Raw genomic sequence first — 20682 nt, forward strand, 5'->3', positions numbered from 1 at the left:
GCAGGAGTTGGAGTCCAAGGGAACCGCTCCCTTCCGGGTCTCTCCCGGCACCATCTCAATCGTAACTTTTTCTCCATTGGCTCAAACTGTTGTCTATTATTACCGCTCCTTTTCTTGATTGGCGCCAGGAAGCTGCCATCTTTTTGCAGCGTATGGCTGCCCTCGGTTTCTGCCGCTTATGATTGGCTCCAGAAATTCCAGCCAACCAGCACGAAACATGTGAGTCAGAGGTCACGCGGTTGCCTAGCAATGTGAATAAACCGTAGCGAGGGAGGAAAATAACCGAATAAATATAAAACGCAAGGAAACCCTGCTATTTGGTGTGGATTAGGCAGAGCTGCTGTCGAAGACTGGCAGGAGGAAAAGTAGTCACAGGAGGGACGCCCATCAGTTTTACTTTGTGTAACTGGGGCCGATATGGATCTCTTTAGCTCCTGTGTTAAATACCCCGGAATCCGGTTATAACTTTGGTTTCGCTCGCTGATATATTCTCACTGGGCAACCGCTCCGAGATTAATCTGGATGAGTTTCTGTTTCTGTTCAGACTTTATTCTGGAGTTCTCCAATCACGTACATTGAATCAACATTAGTTACTCCCAGGTAAATTTTGAACTTGGTTTTTGATCGCTTTCCGATGTGAGCATAAAGCACCCGAAGGGCTGGATGCTAGGGATTCTCCGCGAGAGCTGCACACAGCTCTGGTTTTTCAGGATATCTACAATGAATTATCGTCAGTTGCATTTGCATGCCCTTAGTTTAGGAACAAAATTAATACTCATAGCTTGGTTGCTGATAACCAGAACTGTTTAAGGCTCTCAGTGACTGGCGTCTAGAACAGTGGTCCCTAATCCTGGCCTGGGGGCCCACCAGCCAGTGGGATTTTCAGAATATCTATAATGAATATGCATGAGAGAAAATGTGCATGTTATGGAGGCAGTGCTATGGGGACCACTGGTCTAGAACTATGATCTAGAGCAGAGCTTCCTAAAGCTGTCCTGGGACCCCCACAGCCAGTCAGGTTTTCAGGATATCCACAATGAATATGCATGAGATAAATTTGCATACCATGGAGACCCCCCCCCCCCCCGGACACGCCCCCTCCCGCCCTTATTACGAAGCCCCGGGAAATCCTTTTGCTGATTTCATTTTTAAAGTGTTGACAGGTGAAATATTATGTAACCATAAATACATGAAAAGACATAAGTGATTAAAACTTTACTACTTAGATGTAAAATATAAAATCTTAAATATCATGGAAACAATATCTAGTCAGCTGGTTTAATTGTCCTATTTTAATTCAGCTCATCAACATCAATAATAAATGGCACATTTTATCACTGGCAAACGACTTCTTAACCAGTGTAATAAGCAGGTCATGGGTACATGTAAAAATAGAAATACAAATAAAACTAATTTACAATGTCTAAGGGGATAACATGAACAATGGAAGCCATGTTACTCAACATCTTCATATATATTTGTGCTGCAACTCACTTGCTTTTGGATAAAGATTTTTTGTTTGGATTTGATTGCTCTTTGCAATGGAAGGTAAGTCCTCTGTTGCGACAGTGGACCTTTTGGCTGAGACAGAATTGGCGCAACCCTCAGGGAGAAGCCCTGCAGGTTCCCACCATTGGCAAGCGGACCTACACAAAACAGAGACCTAGCTGGAGCTTCGCCTATACCAGCCTTCGTTTATTTCAGGTTGAGCCCTAGGGTACCAGGGCCGGTAGATCTTAGGTGGGGATGTCTGCTGATGGCAGAGCTGATCATCCTTGGTAACTGGGTTGGAGCTGATAGAGGTCAGATGAGTCCAAGATCCGAGCGATGGTCAGACGCAGGCAGCAGTCATGTATATCTGGTGGCAGGCAGTAATCAGTGGCAGGCTGAGGACAACTCTTTGTGCTTCATTTAATATTTTTTCTTTTATGTTTTCTGTTAAGTAACCTTTTTTTCAAGTTCCTACCTTATGCCTTTGTTAACAATTTTATTATAAATGTTCTCTGTATTTGACTATGGAAATATTTTTTCCTGCTTTTTCTGTTTTATGTAAACCGGTATGATTTGCATTTTAATGTAAGAATGTCGGTATATAAAAATTATAAATAAGTGTATCAGAGATCAGGCCAAGGTCAAACTGGGTATCCATCCGAGGAGAAGAAAGGACAGATAGACATGAAGGGTCAGGCAAGGAGAAGCACAGGCAGGCAAGGAACGCTGAAGACAAGACTGAAACTGAAGGCAAGACTCTGCAGCAACATGCTCTACCTCAGAAGTAGTAGGACTGATTGGTGAGGCGATGAGGGCAGGAGCAAATGAGCCCTTTATAGGGCTTAGTGAGTGACATCATTTTTCAGTGCCACGGGCCTTTTCCTGCTCTTGGCCCTTTAAATTAGAGGAAGTCTGGCCCCAACATGCCTAAGGAGTGTGTCAGCTGGGTCTGGTGGTGTCCTGCCATATCGGTTTGCCGAGTAGAGCACATGCCAAGCTTCAGGAGGCAGGATGAAGGGCCCAGCAGGTGAATGCAGTGGTCTGCAGGAGCAGCCTGCAGACTGCCAAATGTGACAGTACCCCCCCTTAAACCCCCTCCCCGAGGTTTTGAGTTTCTGGGGGTACTGACAATGGAAGTCTCGAAACAGGTTAAGGTCCAAGATATTTGAGGCTAGCTCCCAGGAATTTTCTTTCAGGCTATAATTCTTCCATAAATTTAGGTATTCCAGCTTCTTGCTCTTACGGCGAGAGTCAAAGATCTCTTCAACTTCATACACAGCATCTCCATCGATGGCCACATCCTGGGATTTGGGCGGCATGCTAGAGGGCCATGAAAGTATCAGTGGCATCCCATAGTCACGAGGACATGGCGGCGTTGGTGGCATCTCAAGGCCACGAAAGGTGCAGAGCTGGCATCTGGTCAGCAGTGGGTGAGTGAGGCAGGATGGAAGTGGTCCAGAGAAGGGCGACCAGAATGTTATGGGCTATGTATCAGAAGACCTCTGAGGAGAGGAGGAAGGATCTAAATATGTACACCCTGGAAGAGAGGAGGTGCAGGGGAGATATGATACAGACCTTTAAATACCTGGAAGGTATTAATGATGCATAAACATCAAATCTTGTCTGCTGGAAAGGACACTGTAGAACTAGAGGTCATGATACGAAACTCCAGGGGGGACAACTCAGAGGCAACATCAGATAATATTTCTTCGCAGAGGGAGTGGTAGATGCATAGAATGCATCCTGTGAAGACAAGAACAGTGATGGAACTCAAAAGGGCATGGGATAATCACTGTGAATCCTTAGAAGCTGGAGGATAGTTAGGGGGTTGTAATTGTATATATGGATATATTGTATACTGGTTAGAAAAGTGTATACTCTCCTGAAATGTTCATAAATGTATGATTATTTACCTTTTGTAAGCTCCCCATAATGTGGACTTAGTTATTGGAAATGTGGAATTGATATTGTTTTCTTAAATTTCAATTTGATGTATCAGAAGCCAACTTTGCTTATTTTCTTTTCATTGTAAAATGTATGAGAAATCAAATAAAGTATAAATTAAAAAAAAAAAAAAAGCTGGAGGATAGAAATGAAAAAATGGGGTAACCTCGATTTACTTTAGGTGTAACCCTTCTGCATGGAGGTAACCTGCTCAGAGTGGCAGTGACTCCCCTTAACAGAAGGCATGAAAGTAACCTACATGGAGCAGCAGTTACTACCATAAGCAAGTTGCTGGGCAGACTGGATGGACCATTTGGTCTTCATCTGCCATCATTTACCTCGTTACTAAGGACATCAGTACCCACCTTCACTCATCACTATTGTTTGGACCAAGAATCTCGAGCAGACAGTAACTTTGTATGAGCTGTACCCAGTAACATTTTCAATTAGAGTAATCAACTTCCTGCAATAAAGTCACGAGCTGCAAAACAACTTGCAACCCTTAGCAGGGGGATCCCATCTTGTGTGATGGCTTGTCCAGCTTTTCCACAGAAAAAGGACGTTTCTTACCTGTAGCAAGAATTCTCCATGGACAGCAGACCAAACAACCACACAGTCCCTCCCTTCTCCCTGGGAAGATGAACTCAGCTGAAGAGAGCTGCATGGCGCCGTCAGGATGGGAACACTCGCACATGCCCAGAAAGGAAACCAAACTTTCTAGTCTAGAAGAGAAAAGTACTGACACAGTGCCTCGGATGACATCGCCCATCTTTTGTGACTGACTGTTCTGCGGTCCACAGAGAACCCCAGTTACAGGTAAGCAACTTCACTAAATGGAACAAAACCGTAGTAGCTAGGGCTGTGCCCTTCAGCTCATGGGAGACCGAAGAGCAGAATACAAATAAATGTAAAGTGAACAAATAAGAAAGAAAATGTGCCCTAAGAGCTGAAACTAAAGCCTTGAATGCATGTAACATTGTGCCCAAAAAGAACTCTCCCTGCCTAAAAGTAAACTAACTCTGGAAGTAAAACCCTGCAAGTGTTTGTGTGTGTGAAAAGTAGGTAAAAGTAAAGAAACGAAATGGGGGAAGGGAAGAAGCTAAATAAAGAAAAGGGTGACCAAAATGGTGTGGGGTCTGAATCCGAAGACTTAGAGAAGAGGCTGAAGGATCTGACTATGTACACCCTGGAAGAGAGGAGGTGCAGATACCTAAACTCTGAACTCTGAACCTTTTCCATTGGAAAGCAAACAGTAGAACTAGGGGTCGTGAAATGAAACTCTGGGGGTACGAATCAGAACCAGCAGAAGGAAATATTTCTTCACGGAGAGGGTGGTGGAAGCCCTTAAGGAGGAGGTGGTGAAGTCAGAGAATTCAAAGGGGCATGGGATAAACACTGTGGATCCCTAAAGGCTAGAGAATGGAAGTAAAGAAAAGGGTGCATGGGGCTAGCTTGCACAAAGCAGCAATTGCCACTCTTAATGGAAGACACAGGGATTACTACCCTCAATCAATAGCCTTGATGCAACTACAACATCGCTCCCTGCGCGGGAGGCAGGATTGAGGGGGAGGGGAACTAGATACAGATAACAACCAACATGGACCCTGACTTTTACAGTCTGGGGTACTGACACGCAGACAGAAGGGGAAAAGCACAGGACAGCTTCTTCAGCCAAAGAGCATCAAACAGCATTGTCTGAATTATCAAAACGGCTCCTCACTCAGTAAAAATGTTGCTAATTTGTTGCTAATTTGTTATGGATTTCACAGCTGCTTGGTTTTGATTGTAAATATTACTACCCTTACCATAAGCCTTGGGGGTAACCGCACAGTTATTACCATAAGAAGCTTGCTGGGCAGACTGGATGGGCCATCTGGACCTTTTCTGCCATTATTACTATGTTAAATCACATAAACTGTAATTAAAAATGAGAAGATGTTCCTCCACATAAACTTAACTAAAATATGTAGACATTCTAAAGCTAAGTAAATGAAAATTAATGACAATAAAAGTGTGTAAATCACTGCTACAGGAGCCCAAGGTGAACACAACGTAAAGCTGGTGATCCAGAACTGGATCAGCAGCTTTACATTGAGCTGGGTGAGAGAGGAAACCTGTGCATTTTATTAGCTGTGTTGCTGGTTTCAAATGGAATAAGGCTTACCAATATATTGCATTGGGATATAATAATAATAATAATAAAAAAATACAGGTTCCTGTTCATACCTCTGATCAATCCAGACAAGTGAGTTTTGCATCCCTACCAGCCTTTTCAGGCACTGCTACATAACCGAGAGTGCCATCTGCAGTCCCTCAGTGTTTCTGTCTCCAGCAGATGACAGAGGTGCAAACATGCGGTCTGAGATAAGAAAAAAAAAGAGTTTAGATGAAATCAGAGCAGAAGAGAAGTGAAGATTTGAGGAGACACTCCTTAAGGTGTTAGGTAGCTTTGTGGACCATCCCTCAGGATGGGGGGGTTGGCAATCCCTGAAAAGCTTTGGCCCGCAGCATCCAGGAGTCTGAAAACCAGGGGTCCTGGTTCCCTCTTTCCGCCTGAAGACTTCTTCCCCAAAGTGTCTCCAGCAGCAGGGAAGTATTTCTTTCTTCTGACTGGATTTGTTGTTTTGATGGTGTCGTTTCTTTAAAAAGAAAAAGATTAAGGGGCAGCGAGCAACTAAAGGGCTGTCGGCCCCTCTCCCCTGTTCATTGTATTTTTCCATTCTATTGTTCCACTGTAAACCGATAGGATGTTTCAACTAATATCGGTATAAAAAATTCTTAAATAAAAAAATTGTTCAGCAGACCATCCGGAAGAAAGAAGCTGAGAGATCGCTGTGTTCCGGAGGTGTTTGGTGCTTCGGGGGGGTGCCGAGCAGGTGATTCGTGCCATGATAGGGCCGACATTCCGTAGCAGGCAGTCTCAGCCGTGTAAGTGCATAATGGCACGGGAAAGTGTGTCGGGCCTGTGGCTCCAACCGTGTGTGGCTCAATTCTGCCATGCTGTGCCAGAAGTGTGCTATAGGAAGGGAGGGACCCTCCATGGGAGCTGGTGGCGCTAGCAGTGCTTCTCATTTCCAAGGCCCTGTCGTAGAAACGCTGGGGGGAGATATCAGCCTGACAGGCAGAAAAACAGTACGCAGTAGAAGTCAAACAGCCTCTCGGGAGCCCAGAGATTCCTCTCCCCCACTCTTGCCTGCAATGTAGTCTGAGTTGGAGGATCAGGGGGAGTCCAGTCAGTTGGAGGAGTCTGTCCCAGTTGGAGGGGACGGGAAAGTGGAAACTTTTTCCAGAGAATTTGTCCTTCTTATGCACACCTTCACGTGCAGGCGACACACAGTTTGGAAAGCTCTGCTCTAGAATTAGTCTAGTCTCATTGAGACTGACTTACCCAAACGCTAAGGAAGGAGAAATTATTACTTACCTGATAATTTCTTTTCCTTTAGTGACGGGTAGGTCAATCCCAGACCCACTCTTGACTGCTGAAGTTTGAGTTTGTGGTTAGCCTCTCTTAGGGAGAGCTATGCAGAGTGTGATTCCTGCTCTTTGTTCACTACTGGTAAATGGCTTCTCTAGCCCTTGGTTTGCTAGATATGTCCTTCTTTTGGCTAAGCGCAGTATCCTTATTGGCTGAGAAACATGAATGCTTGCCTGTTGCTAATAATGTTCAAGTATAATCAGTTTTGTCCACAGTTTGGCATTTCCAGAGGATACTAGCGGGCTGATGTCGAGGCAGGACTATATGGCTGTGACGTAAGCTTTTGCTCCGAATCCATCTGCTGGCAGAGGTGCGTAACCTACTCATTGGGATTGACCTACCCATCATCAAAGGAAAAGAAATTATCAGGTAAATAGTAATTTCTCCTTTTCTTCTATTTCTGCTAAATGAACTACTTAGTAACTTCATATCATGTTCCCTAGTCTTTTTACTTGCACTTTGTACAACCAATACAAATTGGTTGTACAAAGTGCAACTGACATTGCTCTCGAATTTCTGATAACATCGCTGTTGACCTCCCGCTGTTGACCTCTCTTTTCTCCCCCCCTCTCAAAATCACCTTGATCCCCTACCCCCTCCAGCTTTTGTCCCTTTAGAATAAGTCCACCTTTGTATATTTTTCACACGTATTTCAATTGTTGTTATATTTTAACTGTATCCATAAAGCTTGTTGCATGTATTTCAATGACTGTTCTATAATTACTTTATTGTAAAGCTCTTTGCTGCATTGTGGTTCATTGTAAACCGAGGTGATGTTCTGAACGTGCCGCGATATATAAAAATCTCTAAATAAATAAATAAATTTACCTGTTCACGCATAATTGTATAGACTATCATATCTCCCCCTCAGCTGTTTCTTCGTCAAGCTGAAGAGCCCTAACCTCTTTAGCATTTCCTCATAGGGGAATTGTTAATCTCCTTTATCATTTTGGTTGTCCTTCCCTATACTTTTTCTAATTCTGCTATATCTTTTTTGAGATGCAGTGACCAGAATTGCACACAGTGCTCAAGGTACAGTCACTTCATGGAGCAATACAGAGGCATTATGACATTTTATTATATTCCTTTCCTAATAATTAGTAGCATTCTATTTGCTTTCTTGGCGGCTGCTGCACACTGAGCAGAGGATTTCAACATATTATTCATGATGACACCTAGATCCTTTTCCTGGGTGGAACTTTGCCTCATGTAGCTATAATTTGGGTTACTCTTCCCTCCGTGCATCACTTTGCACTTGTCCACATCGAATGTCACCTGCCATTTACATGCTCAGACTCCCAGTCTCGCAAGGTTCTCTTGCAATTTCTTACAATCCTTTTATGATTTAATAACTTTGTGTCATCTGCAAATTTGATTACCACTTGTTCCTATTTCCAGGTCATTTATAAATGCATTAAAAAGCAGTGGTCCCAGAAGATCCCCTTTGCACTCATCTCTCTCCATTAAGAAAACTGACCTTCCATTAACTCTACACTCTGTTTCCTGTCTTTTTACCAGTTCCCAATGCACAACAGGACATTGCTTCCTAACCTATGACTTTAATTTCCTCAGGAGTCTCTCATGAGAGTTTTTGTGAAACGCTTTCTGAAAATCCAGATACATTATATCAGCTGGCTTAGCTTTATCCACATGTTTATTCACGTCTTCAAAAACATGTAGCGGATTGGTGAGGCAAGATTTTCCTTGGCTAAATCCATGTTGACTTTGTCCCATTAAACTATATATTCAGTAATGTTGTTCCTTATGATAGTTTCCTGGCCCTGATGTCAGGCTTACTACATAGTCTGTAGTTTCCTGGATCACCCCTGGAACCCTTTTTAAAAATTGGCATTACTTTGGCTACCCTTCAGTCTTCACCATAGACAATTTTAATTATAGTTTACAAATTACTAATAGTAGATCTGCAGTTTAATTTTTTCATTTCATTCAGCACTCTGGGATGTATACCATCTAGTCCAGGTGATCTGATACTCTTTAGTTTGTTACTTTGCCCTATTACATCTTCCAGGCTCACTAAGATTTGTTTCAGTTCCTCTGAATCATCACATTTAAATATAATTTCTGGCAGGGGTATGTCCCTTACATCTTCCTCAGTAAAGACCGAAGCAAAGAATTATTTTAAGTCTTTCTACTATGACCTTGTTCCTTCTTTGTCATCTAATGATCCAATTGACTCCATCACAAGCTTTTTACTTCATATATACCTGCAAAAATTGTATGAGTTTTTGTTTCCACAGCAAGCTTCTTTTCAAATTCTCTCTTTGCCTTTCTTATCAATGCTTTGAATCTTTTTTTTTTCCATTTGGCTCCCTTTTCCATTTCTTGAAAGATGTTCTTTTGGCTAGAATAGCCTCCCTCCCCTCCCCTTTTAATCATTTAACCTTCCTTTCACCCTTTTCAATGCATAGAACACATCTGGCCTGGGATTCCAAGATGATATTTTTAAACAAAGTCCATGCTTGATGTAAACTTTTAACCTTTGCAGTTGTTTCTTTAAGTTTTTTTTCCTTATTTTATCATAGTCTCCCTTTTTTAAAATTAAATACTATTGTTGCAGATTTCCTTAGTATCCTCCCTCCAGTTACTGTCAAATTTGATCATGTTATGGTCATTATTGCCAAGCGGCCCCAAAACTGTTACCTCTCGCACTAAATCCCGTGTCCCACTAAATTAGTTCTCCTTCTTATCTGTTCCTGTACCAGTTGCTCCATGAAGCGGTCATTTATTTCATCTAGAAAGTTTACCTCCTTAGCATGTCTTGATGTAACAATGATTCTGCTACTTTTGCTGGCTATTTAAATCATTAAAGAGCTTTGTGGTTAGAACTTGGAAGTGGGTGCTGCAGGAAAGTAAATGGAGATCTTGTATGCTCAACTATCCAAAATGCTTTAGTACAAATGAGAAAGACAAAAAAAAAAGGCTGCACTGGCTAAGAGAGAGATTTTATAAGCAGTCATAGACTATGGCAGGCAGCTGGGATGTATCCTTAGCAGTGTGGACAGGATAACTGGGCAGATTGGTCTTTGTCTGCTGTCATCTACTTAATTACTACATTATAAATGTATCTTTGTTTTCAGTGGCTTCCGTATATTGTCTTGTAGGTGCTGTTCATATTGGAGAATTGAGAGCCTGTGAAGGTTTTGGCTGCAGACATGGCAACAGAAGTGATGCCTCCTTCCCAGACATTAGTACCTCTGGTTCACCCATCTGATGCTACAGACCTGAGCCCTGACAGTCGGCCCCAGATGGCCCGCAACAAGATTCAGAAAAAAGCACAGACCAAAATGGACTCCCTCAAAATCTTGGGCCCAGGCCGCAAAAAACTGACTTCGATTGAGACACAGAGGATTGTGTCTGTACTTGATGAGACCATCAAAAGGATAGAACTAGCTAGTCTCTTCTGCTATGCAGCTGATAACCTGGACCGCTTCAATGTGGTGCTGGGATCAGAGCTCACTTGCGCTATCCGAGAGCACCAACGGCTGCAGAATAACATGCAGAACCTACTAAGTCGTCTTGAAGAGGAAGGAGGGGGCTTTCCAAGAGAAGACGACAAAGAAGGGAGCCGCCTTAGTGTTGAAGAACAAGGCCACAGCCTCTCCATGGTAAAGCAGGGCATTAGCAGCTCTGTCAAGAACACCCTGAGACTTTTCCAGGCCAATCCCACTGCTTGTAACACCCTCCGAGCTGAGCTTTTTGCCAGAGATCCATTCATTGAAGTACTCCTCCAAAACCTCTCTGAGCTCCGAGCATTCCTTTTTGAGAGACTTTTGACCAGCCCATTGGAGGAGAATGAGAAAATACATTACTTACGAGAGGTCAACCAGAGAGACAAGAAGAACAGAGAGATCATTGCCACTTTGGAGACTGAACTCACTGCTGCTATCCATAACAGGGACAATGAGGTAACTGCAGTAAAAATGTGTCTTTTTAAGCCTAGAAGAAGTTTTTTTCTTTCTTTGTAAGGTCCAGTTTTGTGTGCCCACTAGGACTGGAGGACAGAGCATTAAACTGCCTTCCCTTGTTATACAGGTTCTCAATCTCAGCCATCCTCAGCTCATGACTTGGACCTTACGTTTGATCCCAGCCAAAAAGTGATCAGTCTAAAGATTATTATTTTTTTTATAATAGGAAGTTTCATTCTCCAGTTCTAGCCATGGCTTGTAACATATTCATGCCCTCAGTGGGGGTCAGGTGGCAGAGTGTTAATCCCCCATATTGTAGGTTCTCCGCCAAAAGGCCAAGAAGGGACCAACCATCTTTAGCTCAGGAGTGGAGGAGTTAGAGTAATGGGCTAAGAACCAGGGAAGCCAGTGTTCAAATTCAACTTCTTCCACTGATGCTCTTTGTGACCTTGGGCAAATCACTTCACCCTCCATTGCCCTTTGGGACAAGGAAATATCTACTGAAATAAATGTAACTCAACCTTGAGCTCACGTTTGGAAAGGTGAGTGATTAAATCCAAATTCACTCAGACCCTATGCTAAGATAAGCCTGGATTTCTCAATAGGCACCCTAGGGTGGCAAACATTTAAGGGCAGTAGGCCGGTTAAGGTTTGCTGCCTTCCAGCTCTGCTGAATCTCATTCAGCAGTAAACAATCCCTCTGCTGCCCTGTAACAGAACTTTACAGGAGGTGGGGGCAATGAAAACACCAAAAGTGGGTAGCAACATCCCAAATCCATCCCTGCCTAGGATCTAGGATTTTAGTCAGAGAGAGGTTGAGAAGTGATCAACTCAGGGAAGATGTTTATTGCAATTGGTTCAAGTTAATAGGCACGTAGGAGAACAGGCTTCATAGTGTGAATCAAAGTGCAGTAGCCTTCAAGTGTGGAGACCTGCATTTGCAACATGAGTCAAGAGTGACTGGTCTCAAATTACTCCGTTGCTGATGTTTTGTACAAATCATAGGATTATGAAACAATATTTGATGCATGTGACAATCTATCTTCGGAAGAGGCTCAGGAATCTAATAGAGCAGGGTGTCTCAGATTAGGGTTAAGATGCTTTAGCAGAGATGTGAGTGATGGGGGCAAGTTAGAAAGTACAGCAGGAATGAGGGTGAATTAGAGTTGTTTTTCTGTTAGGCCATTGTAATAAGCTGTGCATTAAAACTGTGTGCTGAAATTCAGTGCACTCCTTATGCAGGACGTTAATAGTATGCAAATGCATTGGAGTTAAAAAAAAAAAAAGTGTAAACAAAAATTGGGCACACACAAAATGGTTTGTATGCTCAAATTGTGTTTTCTGCACATAAATCCTGTTTTATACGTAAAGAACATGCTTTGCGTGCACAAATCATTTTCAGCGCATAAAATGGTCTTTGCACGTAAAACCTGTTTTATGCCGAAAACACAGTTTATGCGCACAATCATGCTTTCTGCACATACATCCCTGCACCTCCAACCCCAGCTTCAGCCCTGTAGACTAATAATGGCAGCAGAAACTTTACTCCATCTCTGACCAGATTTCCAGCAGGAAGAAAATAGCAGGTAAGCCTGCACACCTCTCTGAATTAGGATGTAATAGCCAATGCCTTTGTGACCAGGAGATTTGCATGGAGGAGCAGCAATGTGCGTGCACATATTAGCAAGTGGTTGTGCGCATATTTTCTATGCAGAAAACACCTTGTTACACTGGAAGTAAAGTTTGCACATAAAAGTGTGCGCACAACACATTGGCCTCTATGTATGTGGATGTATGAGGGATTACTGATCCTTTGTAAAAGGCATGCTCTAGATAGCTCCACAGAAGACAGCAGCTCTAACTTTTGAACCTATTTAAATGGTTTTTCAACCACTTTTGAAATACACTGACTTGGGCCATAGATCTCCAAGAAGAATGAGATTATTCGACAACTGAAAAGTCACCTCCACCAGCTGGAAAAGTTCTCTGGGGAGAACATTCGCCGCACCAAGCAAGAAGCAGAGAAACAGCAAAAGGCTGATTGCCGGGCCTCCGAGTCCAAGTGCTTCAAGTTGCAGCAGGAACTCCAGCAGCTGCGGACACAGATCAACACCGAGATCACCGAACATCGGGAAGTGGAATTGTCTCTTAGAAAGGTATCGGGAGAGGGAAGGTCAGGGGCATCAACTCTGCAGTTACTGTGCCTTTCATTGTTATTCACTGGGTTTATAGGGGAGGATACATAATCACTTTCTCCCATTTCCTAATGCTTTACGCCTTTACCTGCTTGATGATTTATAGTTTTAAGGTATGCTTCCTACTTTTATTTTTCTGGATAACCTAGATCCTGATCTGCATCGCCTCTCCTATGTTTCCCATAATGCTAGAGCCCTACCTCCTAAAGCCGATGTTGGTGTATGCACACAACTTAAGGCCATGGAAGCAGAAGGGTATAATGTTACTGGCAGCAGAAAGTTATAATTCACATAGGCTTCTTTTACTGATTCTTGGTTGTTGTAATTGGGACTAAATGCATCTTTGTTCACTTGCAACACAAACATATTACTTTATTTAATACTAGTGAAAAGTACCCTGCATTGCTCAGTAGTCTGATCGATAATAGCACTTGTGTATGTATGAATGTGCCTGCGTGTGTTTAGGGGAACCTGTGCATATGTGCAAGCCTCAGCCAATGTGTATGTTAGGGGCTGTGCCTGTATGCGTGTGCATGTTTCTGCCTGTATGTGTTTGCCTGTGTCTGTGCTTATGCATGTACGAGCCAGTGTGTACACTTGTAGGAGCTTGTATGCACTTGCCCGAGTTGGTGCATGCTTCTGTGCATTTGTGTGAGCTTCTGCGCACTTGCCTGAACTTATGCGTGCTTCTGTGCACCTGCGGCCAGTACTGCAAGCTTGTTTGCACACTTGTGTGTGCCCCTATTTATTTATTTATTTATTTTTAGATTTTTATATACCGGTGTTCCTGTATGAAATACAAATCACATCGGTTTACATTGAAACTAAACATAAATTTTGCCAATAGGCATTACATAGAACAAGGTTATGGAACTTGGAAAAGGGTAAACTAGATCAAAATAAACATTGTAATGTAAACAAATTAGCTAACAAAACTCATAGAGCAGTATGCCTACTTGCCTCTGTGTGAGAGAGCGAGAAGAGACAGAGCTTCGCAGACAGAACATTACCTGTTGTTGCTCGGGTTGTCTGATCCACAACAGCCTTTGTGAGTGTGCACCTATGTGTGTGTATTTGGAGAAGCCCGAGTGTGTCTCTGCCTGCATATGCATGCCTGTGTCCATGTATGTGTGCCTCTGTTTGCGATACTGCTTTGCAGACAGAGCATGTTGTCTTTGCACATTGCACTTTCCACTGTTCCAGCCATCACCTGGTGGCCACAGACAGACACAGCAGTGTGACCAGCACAACCAACAAACTGACACAAGCCTTTTATATCTCTCTCTACATATAAGGCTTCTCTGCTTGGCACATTTTAGATATGCCCAGGATGTGAGGCTGCAGAAGGCTTCGTTGCCCTTTAATCTCTATTTTACTTTTTCTTAGGAGGCCATATACAGATTTCATGTCAAAACTTGTCGCTGCACATAAGGGAGCCAATGGCTATATCATAGAATATAAGCTGATTGGTCCCTCTGATTATGATCTTATAATTTATACCATCATTTCTAGGGTACTCCACAGCAACTAATTGTTTTTTCTAACTTATTTTTCTTCAGAGGAAGTATAAGATTGAGACAGAAATTGAGAACTGGATCCAGAAATATGATACAGATATGGGAGAGAAGCAGGTGACTTTTCCATTCTCCTTTTCATTTTACATTAAACCTCAGTAGGACCTCAACATGATTTCTAATCATAGATCTTTGGAAATGAGCCTGGAGCCAGTAGTAGAGTTGATTTTAGGCAGGGATTTCAACTTTACTAGAAATCCAAATCTGGATAACTCTCACCAGGTTACCAAACCCTTACAGAGGATGAGGAAAATGCTCTCCTCTATGATGGATCAATGGAGTATGGTGGATATATGGATGCAGCGTTATCTCACTTCCCTCACCTATACTTTTTACTCCTCTCCCCATGGAACATACTCTCGTACTGATTATTTTTTTAATAGACAAAATATTGTAGAATAGGATAGTGGGCGCTGGAATTGGTAATATTACTTGGTCCGACCATCTGCCTACTTGGATCGATGTGTATTTTCAAGATATTGACAATGGACAATGACTTTAGCATTTAAATAAATGTTTATTAAAAGATAAGTTGTTTTGTAGGTCCCTAGGAATGCAGTTACAAGAGTATTTCTATTTGAATTGTTCTACATTGGTTCCCTTGGGGGGCATTTTGATCTCCCATGCCACATATCGAAAGAAAGAGAGGGAGAAGTTGCGGACTAACTTACTGGCTAAAATTACTAAATTATTCCATTTGCACATGTTGACTCAATCTCAGACTATTTTTCAACAGTTATCCTCCACTCAGAATGAGCTACACTCACTAGATGCTGACTTTTTGGTTCGTCATCTTGAAGTGACCAAACAGGCATATTTTGAAGGGGAAATAAGGCTGGTCAGTATTTGGGTAGGAGACTGAAGGCTCTACATGCCCAAGGCTCTATACTAAACTTAAGAACATACAGGGCAAGATGGTTATTACAACTCCAGCCATTAGGAAATATTTCTCGATATTCTCTCTTCTCTTTATAGCAGAGATAAGGGTATAGATGATAATGCTATAGATTGTTATCTAGCATCATTACCTCTACCTTCACTATCCAATGAACAACAGTATTTAGGTACTCTCTCCCAGGGTGATACAGGTCCTGGAGCATTTGGGCTGTGCCGTGAATTTGTGAAGAGCAATCTGGTTCCTTCTCAGTCTCTGGAATATATAAAAGCTCACTTTGATACAAAGGTTGGCTGAATTTTTCTGACTCAGGAAAGAATAAGGCAAAATGGTGTGTCGAGTGAGAGTTTTCTCTCTCACAGAACCCCCAGGGATTATCTTCAGCTTCTAGGTTCCATGGCAGTGACCTTAGATTTTGTTCCATGGGCAAAGGCCCATATGTGATCTCTCCACACAATGTTTCTGTCTCACTGGTCCCCACAATTACAGGATTACAAAGTTCGGCTTCCACTTCCACTGTCCTTGAGGGACAACCTATGTTGAGTGTGATCTCTCTGAATCTTTCCTAGGGAATGTGCTTGGATCCACCCACACAGATTGTGGTCACTTTGGACCCAAGCTTGGTGCACTGGTGAGCCCACTGCTGGGATCAAGTGGCTTAAGGTGGCTGGTCAAAGAAGGAAGCTTCATGGTCCATCAGCCAAGTGGAAACAGAGTTATCAGGTTAGCTCTGTTGCACTTTCACTCCTTTGTGAAGGGGGTGGCAGTTCAGATGTTATCAGATAATATCACAGCATTTGTGCGTGTGAACATGCAAGGAGACACCTGAAGTCCAATGGTGGCCAGAAAGGTGAGTATGCTATTCCGATGGGCAGAAAAGAAACTCCTGCAAATTTCAATGGTGCATGTTGTAGGCGTGGAGAACATTCAGGCCGATTTTCTCAGCAGAAATATGTTGTATCATTGGGAGTGGGAACTCAGCTGAGAAGACTTTCAGAAGATAGAAGTTTAGTTGCATCTTTCTTAATTGGATCTGATGGCATCTCACAAGAATTCTAATGCCACCATGTTCTTCAGATGCAGGAAGCAATGGGACTCTCCAAGTATATTCACTCTTCCAGTGGGACTGATATCCTGATTCAGCTATTGCTGGAAATGAACTTTTTTATGTGTTTTCCTCCCTGGCCTCTGATAGGACTTTGAGAAGGAAAGAAAATCAGCATTCACGGGTCATTCTGCTGACTCTGGATTGACAAGGCAGCCATGGTATGCAGATCTGGTAAGGTTATCTTACTTTCGGTTCCTCAGGTTTTGAGACCTTTTATTCTAAGCTCTGGAAATGTCACATTTTCCCAGAAAGGGATAGCCTTCAGCAGTGATTTATACCCCGTTAAAGGCCTGTAAGAATTATACTTCTTCGGCTTATGTCTTATGCTGTTTGTTTGAGGGCTGTTTCAAAGAGTTATCCATTTCAACCTGGTAGGTTGCTATTCCTACCATCTTAATCTTTCTGCAGAGGTCTAGATAAGGCGTTGGCCCTTAATTCTCTGAAGGTTCAAGTGGCTGCTATTTCCTATTAGAGGTTGAGTCTAGGGAATGTCAGTTGTTTCTCACTTGGACATTTCTCGCTTCCTTCGAGGAGTTAAGTGCTGTCACACCTGGTCCATTGTGGATGGAGAATAGTGCATTGTCAATGCAGGAACGTACTTTGCAGAAGATGGGCAGGCTGGAGCCACTGTCTTCTTGCTTGAAGCATCTGCCATTCCACACCAGTTGAGCTTTTTGTTCTAGGTAACTGCCAGGACTTCCCAGGTGGAAGCAGGAACGAGGAAGTACCTGAAGACCAGACCAAAGCAGGAGTGAGGCCAAGGACCAGGACTGGAGCAGGAACAAGGATTTTAGCAGAGGATCAGGAACCAGGAAACACAGGAACACGGCAATAGGCCATCATACCGTGAACTCTGTGTAGACTAATGGATCAAAAAAGGTGTGTTAGGCCAGGGCTCCTTATATACAGCTTTCAATTTATAGTAGTAGTAGACACACCTATTGCTAGTGAACTTCCAAAGGCGGCTCTCCCTAGCTTTACTTCGCTTTGTATTTTCTATGGTTTCTTACTGAGTCAGAGTCCCTTGACTCCACTGCTAGAGCCCTTGGCCCTGAACACCTGAGGCTGCAGGTTCAATCCCTGCTGCCCCTGACAAATGTATTCAGTCTCCTTTTAGAGTACTTAGTTCCTCAATGGGACCTTAATCTGGTACTCATGGCCTTGGTGGGAACCCTCTAACTGTTTAAGCAGGCTTCCCTTAAAAATCTCTCATTGAAGATGGCTTTTCTGTTAACTAGTTGTATTGCCAGATGGATTTCAGAGATGCAAGCTCCATATTTCGTGTTTGCCGCAGAGTAATTTTTTTTTTTCGGCTGGTTCTGTCTTTCTTATATAAGGTTGTGTCAGTTTTCATCTAAATCAGATGATTTTTCTTCTGGCTTTTCTGAAGGTGAATGTCATGGCAAGGATTGAGCCTTTCATTTTTTGGATGTTTGTCATATTCTCCTTAGATACTAAAGATCACAAATCCTTTTTTTTTTTTTAAAGAGAACCAGTAGGTTATTTGTCATATTTGGGGGGCCTAGCAAAAATAAAGTAGCCTCCAAGTCTACTTTATCCAGAGGTATGAAAGAGGCATTTCCTCAGCTTACCTGCTGAAAGTTTGGCAGGCTCCAGAGGCCTTTCAGGCCCATTCCATGAAGGCTCAGGCTTCCTCTTGAGTGGAGTCTACAGCTCTTGCACCAGAGGCAATCTGTAAGGGGGCCACTTGGTCTTTCTTACATTCTTTGACTAAACTCTACAGGCTAAATGTACAAGCCAAGGTAGATGCAGCTTTTGGGGCAGGTATTCTCAAGGTGGCCCTGGCTTCTTCCCACTCATGTTAGTATAGACTAGGGTACTTGCTATTCATCTGAATTAGTGAAGCAAGATGAGAAGGATAAATTCGCTCTTACCTGTTAATTTCCTTCCCTTCAATCCTGCTACCCAGTCCAGAACCCTCTCAGGAAGTCACGGTTTTGCACTATTCTCCTAGGTTGTAGGACTCAGGTCTTATAGAAGTTTTTTACTTACTTCTTTTGGGGAAACCCAAGTTTCTGTCTTTATTTTCTTTTGTTTGTTATTGTGCCTCTCCCTTTGGTGAGGTTTAGGAAAAGGGAATTTTTTTCCTGAAGATTTCTTCCTATATATTTATTTATTTATTTATTTCAGATTTTTATATACCGGCATTCGAGACAGCAGTCACATCGTGCTGGTTCACATAAAACAAGGGTGCATAGTAAACATAACTATAACAATGGTGCTGAAAAGGCAGTTACATATAACAGGGTAATAAGAACTTGGCTGAGAAGGAAGAGAAAGGAAAGGTTATTAAATTCTATATATAATTCTATATAAAATTTTGTAACTATTGAAGGTTGGTATTACTTTAGAGGCAGTTTTGCTTCCCTTGCTTTGGTGAGACTAAATTTCTCTTTAAGGGGGTTTATAGAGTATAGGAGTTTACTGTGAATAATGCCTGTAACTGATGTCCTCTGTCTCACCCAGGAGGAGCTGGAACAGCTGGAAGCTGTTTATGCAGAGGAGAAAGCAGAGCTCAAGGAATTTCAGGAGAAGCGCGAACTACTTGAGCAGGAATACCTTCAGGTCAAGGAAGAGAGAGAGATAGCCCAGAAGAAGAAGGAAGAAGCTGAGCGAGAGATGGCTACTATGTCGCGTGCTGCCACTCTTATCCAGGCTTTGTGGAGGGGCTACTTAGTCAGGAGGGTGCTAAGGGGAAAAAGGAAAGGCAAGAAGGGTAAGAAAGGCAAAGGCAAGAAGGGCAAAAAATAAAGTCTAGATTTTCATTCCTATAACTAGTAGTTCCCTTTAATATATTAGAGGCTTCTTCCTTTTTCCTTGCCTGAAAAACCACAACCTCCACTCCCCTCCATCCCCATCTGACAAATGACAGCTTTGATCTATTTGAGAAACAACACAAAAATTTCTACTTCATCTATTTCAGGGCGTTCAATGACAGCACGTTTCTGCTAGACAAACCCTAGACTCTTTTCTTCTCTACTTCCTGCCCTCACCTGACCTAAAACAGTCCTTTTTCAATAAGCCAGGCTCCCCTTTCCTTAGAAATTGTAATAGAAAAATGATCAATTTCAGGAAATCCCCATCTATTTAACCATTGGTTTTTGCAAAGATGTCAACATAAAATAATCTTTTTCTGTTCTACTGTAAACTTATCTACTTTTACTGTCTTGTGTAAACATGGCTTTATAAATGTAAATAAATATTTTCTTAAACAGATGTGAGACACAGTGGCAAAATACTTTCTTTCAGCATATTGCCAAGACTACTCACGGTTAGACAACCGCAATGCACTTACACTGGTATCCCTATGTCACTCATTCACCACCTTCAATGCATACAGATTGGAGTTGCCTGTTTGGTAATAAATGAAAGACTGACCACATAACATAAGATGCTAAAAATCTTACACTGGCTCCCCATTCTCTACCGCACCAAATTCAAACTCCTAACACTAGCCTACAAAACTCTCCATCTCATATTATCTCTAATCCCTTACACACCAACTCACTTCCTGCTGTCCTCAACACAAGCTTGCCCCAGAACAATAAGACTCATCAGCACAAGGAAGAGAACCTTTACTGGATTGACTCCAACACTAAACTCCCTACCCCCAGAGCCGGCACAACCCATTGTGCAAGCCATGCAGGGGCAGCGATCTGGGGGCCAGAATCACCGCCGCTGCCACTGAACCCCACCAGAGGGCCAAGAACAGGAAGAGGCCACTCGTGTGGCTGAGAGAAAGGAGTTGCGGGGCCACCTGGCAGTTCCAACCTGCCGCGCGGCTGAGAGGAAGGAGCTGCAGGCTGCCCGGTTATCCCAACCTGTCAAGCAGCCAGAAGAAGAAAAAGCTGCAAGGCCGTTCACAACCTGCCCCATGGCGGAAATGAAGAAGAGGAGGGACCATGGCTGCCGAAATAATCTTTGGTGTGTGTGTGTGTGAGTGAGTGAGCAGGAGGAAATCTGTGTGTGTGTCTGAGCATGTGTGTGTGAGCATGTGTTTGTGTGAGTTGTGTGAAAAGGAGCATTAAGATAGGTGAAGATACCAAGCTCTAG

At 42.8% G+C, this 20682-nt stretch overlaps 1 protein-coding gene across 4 annotated transcripts; it reads left to right on the forward strand.

Annotated features, from left to right (window-relative positions):
* Positions 1–25: 25 nt before the first annotated feature.
* On the forward strand, positions 26–19845 carry IQCD (IQ motif containing D). Of its 4 annotated transcripts, none has more exons than XM_029571855.1 (6): positions 226–600; positions 7114–7279; positions 10033–10836; positions 12759–12992; positions 14591–14662; positions 19096–19845. In XM_029571855.1, exons 3-6 carry the CDS (start codon positions 10084–10086, stop codon positions 19378–19380), a joined length of 1344 nt encoding a protein of 447 aa, XP_029427715.1. In that variant the 5' UTR covers positions 226–600; positions 7114–7279; positions 10033–10083; the 3' UTR covers positions 19381–19845. The 4 variants fall into 4 exon arrangements, with proteins under 4 accessions (XP_029427716.1, XP_029427715.1, XP_029427714.1 ...); XM_029571854.1 differs by having other exon boundaries at positions 7126–7279; XM_029571856.1 differs by lacking the exons at positions 226–600; positions 7114–7279 and adding an exon at positions 26–219.
* Positions 19846–20682: the final 837 nt, after the last annotated feature.

The sequence above is a fragment of the Rhinatrema bivittatum genome, chromosome 11, assembly GCF_901001135.1.
Source record: "Rhinatrema bivittatum chromosome 11, aRhiBiv1.1, whole genome shotgun sequence".
In the NCBI taxonomy this organism is placed as follows: Eukaryota; Metazoa; Chordata; class Amphibia; order Gymnophiona; family Rhinatrematidae; genus Rhinatrema; species Rhinatrema bivittatum.